Raw genomic sequence first — 3,395 nt, 5'->3', positions numbered from 1 at the left:
CGGATGGGACTGTGATTAAATTCCACAGAGAATCTGCAATAAATGAATCTGCTTTAGTCTACATTTGGAAAAGGCATGGAGATCAAAGAACTAAGGAGTCTAGATCTTGGATGAAAAGGAAACACTTGTGAGCTAAGAATTTCCTTGTAGACTTTTTTGTATGCTGATCCTAATGATTTTGGTGTTGCTGTGTATCAAGTATTGTGTTTTGTTAACAGTGTGTCGTTGGATGTATTTAGTAAAAGTGAAATATCATTTGTATTTGATAGAATAGTTTATATCAGAATCAGATTGGAATTGTGTGTGTGGAAAGTGTGGAAGTAGTGAAAAATGTAGACCTTTGGGAAGTTCCTAGTGTAAGGCCTAGTGCTTCAGTTTTAATTTTGTTTGTAAGTGTTTACAGTTTGCTGAAAATGGAATTTGTGGAAAAGTATGAGAAGAAGTATGCATCTGCCATTTACTATGTCAGTGCAGATGAATCTTTAGAAGTCCAATACAAGGACTTGGTATCACAATGTAAGATCTATAATAATAAGTTAAATAATAAAGTTCTCAGTAGGAAATTGAAAAAGGAAAAGTTAAGCAATGAGATTTCAGTGTTGCTTAAGATGAAGGAATTGAGTGAATTGAAAGAAGCAAGTTGGTGGAAGCAAAGGTTACAAATCAAGGAGGATATAGACAAAATTAGTGATTCTGTTATTGAAATTTCTGATAATACAACTAGTGAAATGGACGGTTTACGTTCACATGTGGATGAATTAGCTGTGAGAAATGAGAAGTTGGAAGAACAATTGAAGGAGTGCAGATTGAGTGTCACTTCACATGCAAATCAGGTTTTCTCTTTAGAACTGAAAAATAGTCAAATGGAGAAGTTAATTGCAACACTGGAGAGACAACTGGGTGAAGCCAAGTGTCAACTGCATAACAAAGAGCAACATATACAGTCTCTTACATCAAAGAAATGCAGTCTTGAGACAGTGAATGTCTGTACTCTTTCTAATGAGGATACAAGGGATATCAGGTGTAATTCTCCATTCATTGATAGTGCCCCATTGCTCACCATTTCTGAAAAACTTCATCTGTGTCAACTTCTTGGTACGTTTGACTCACATATTTCTCCGGTCCTTCTGTCTAATAGATTTGAGGCTGTGGTCCAGCAGTATAGTCTGAACAATAAAAATGCTTGGTCTCTGTTCCAAGCTTGGCTCCCAGGGCCACTTGCAGCACAGCTTTCATCTGCACATATGAGTGATAATTGTAAAGGTGCAGAGTTAAGAAGGAAGGAATTGCAACGTATCAAAGGTGGACGGGACACTAGAGGTGAAAATGCTCTAGCAATGACCAGATTCAGGAGATATGATGATCCTCTGCTCTTCTGTAATGATTATCTGGCCTTGTATAAGACTGTTTACAACTGTCTGGATATGTCTCAGGATAATGCTAATTTCCTGTATTCAATGGCAAATCATTGTAATGTAGATTACACCACAAGGGTCGCTCTAAGGAATAGCAGCTCCTATGGAAACTTTGTGAATATACTTAGGGACTGGTGTAATCAGTCTAAGGAGCAGTATGAGACATCCACAAATATATCTGCTGTACATAGACCTAGGAGAAGAGGATATGTTAGGTATTGTTATGGATGTGGGAGGCCTGGACATATTAAACGGTATTGTAATACACCTTACATGTACCCAGAACCAAATATCCATTTGTTTCACCAGGGGATGGATAGTATTGAGTCTGATGAGGAAGAATCTACCTCTAATAACACAGAGTTCACAGAGACATGTGAGGAGATAGGTAATATAGAAGCTGACCCTGCTACACCTGCACCAAAAGCCCATATAATGCAGAGCCAAAATGCTAATAAGGACAACACAGGAAGAGAGCAGAATATGCAGTATTATAGACAACAAAAGGGAAGGTGCAAATATCCCTGTGATTGATCCATGGGTAACTCTACCATTCTGGCTATTTTGGAGTAGGTCACAGATTGCCCTACCCCTGTTGCTAAATAGCACAACCCAATGCGCCAATATGGCTGGGTAAACACGGAGAGACTTTGGCTGTCATAGTAGATGTGAATCAATAGCATACGGATAATGGACCGGATAAAATTATGTTTTGTGTTTGGTTTGAATTTGTGTTCTAATTATGTCTGTGTTTCTTTTTAGACTGGAGACCATTTAGCACGTGATATCAGAGAAAGGAGACCATTTATCAGAGCAAGGAGACTAACCAATGTGTTTGTTCAGCAGGTCATATACAGTACTGTGTCCATAGATGAAACTGGTTATTTCTCTCTACAGCTATTGTGTTTGCCTAATGGTCGTTTGTTTTGTATGTATGTTCTTAATCTTGTTTCACAAGTAAAAGTCTTCAATCAGTACTTGAATTGGAAAGATCATTTATATGATAATGTCAACCAATGCAAAGCTGTAGTTTCTGTGTGAGATTAGCAGCACCCGCTTGACCACTTTACCAATCTTTATTCGTCATAAGACAGATAAAGTTGAGTTACCCCTATTGTTTTAACCCCTGTGGCGTTTGGATTACAAACCATTGTTCTTCAAGTTGACCTCTTATCTCCAAGCAAAATGAAGTTGAACCTGTCCTTGGGCCACTTGATACAAAGACCATTTGGCTATATACCAGATGCCATCAGCAGGAAGATGAAGACCACTGCAATCATGTATGACCTCTGATACTCCTACCCATTCTAAACCTAAGAGCGCCACCTTCAGAAGAGTGTCTGCATCAGCAGCCATGTGCAATGTTTCTGGAGAACTTCAAAGACTGTGACCTGATTGGATGGTTCCATTATTTGGAGGTGTTACAGGGATGGGCAATGTAAGGGCCATGTCTGACTGTGTAACTGATATAAAGGTAGCACATCAAACTAGTTATTATCATTCTTCTTCTTCTCACTTCCCATCTTCTACCACACTCACCTTTTACCTTTCCCTTACATTGTTCCCTTGTCCCTTAGTTAGGTTTCTCTTATGTATGTTATTGTAAATATTCTATTTGTAATAAATCCCCTTTTAAAGATCCATTTTCTATTGTTAATTAATATTAACTGGCACCCCAAAACTCAGCAGATTCTACAGCTGGCGTGTCCTTTAATAAAATAAAATAAAACTTAAAGGACACGTCGGGGTGCACCAGACTGCAGAGGAGCTGCAGCAGCTGAGTCCCAGAGGAATGTTCAGCTAAGCACAGAGAAAGAAATGAACAAGGTACAATGCTGGGAGTTAACAACACTCCAGAAACGAAACCAATAAACTTCTGCACTGCAAGACACCGCTGTGCAGAGCAGGAAGGATTTGGCAGCATGAAACACCTGAGCACTAGATGGCGGCGTATAGAGCTGCAGACAGCTGCAGACCAGG

At 39.2% G+C, this 3,395-nt stretch overlaps 1 protein-coding gene across 1 annotated transcript; it reads left to right on the top strand.

Moving 5' to 3' along the window:
• The first annotated feature begins 413 nt into the window (after positions 1-413).
• LOC141246339 (posterior protein-like) lies at positions 414-2,200 on the top strand. Its single transcript, XM_073669126.1, has 2 exons — positions 414-1,803; positions 2,178-2,200. The coding sequence occupies exons 1-2, from the start codon at positions 414-416 to the stop codon at positions 2,198-2,200; spliced, it is 1,413 nt and encodes a 470-aa protein (XP_073525227.1).
• The last annotated feature ends 1,195 nt before the right edge of the window (positions 2,201-3,395 follow it).

Source organism: Phyllobates terribilis, unplaced genomic scaffold, assembly GCF_046119375.1.
Source record: "Phyllobates terribilis strain yellow unplaced genomic scaffold, ASM4611937v1 Scaffold_2__4_contigs__length_985480577, whole genome shotgun sequence".
NCBI classification, from domain to species: Eukaryota; Metazoa; Chordata; class Amphibia; order Anura; family Dendrobatidae; genus Phyllobates; species Phyllobates terribilis.
The sequence above is the reverse complement of the archived record's forward strand: the minus strand, read 5'-3'. Positions and strand labels throughout refer to the sequence as shown.

Coding starts and splice junctions, on each gene's coding strand:
- LOC141246339 (XM_073669126.1), top strand. CDS start 414: ATGGAATTTGTGGAAAAGTATGAGAAGAAGTATGCATCTGCCATTTAC. Junction 1,804..2,177: donor AGAGACATGTGAGGAGATAG/GTAATATAGAAG, acceptor GTTTCTTTTTAG/ACTGGAGACCATTTAGCACG.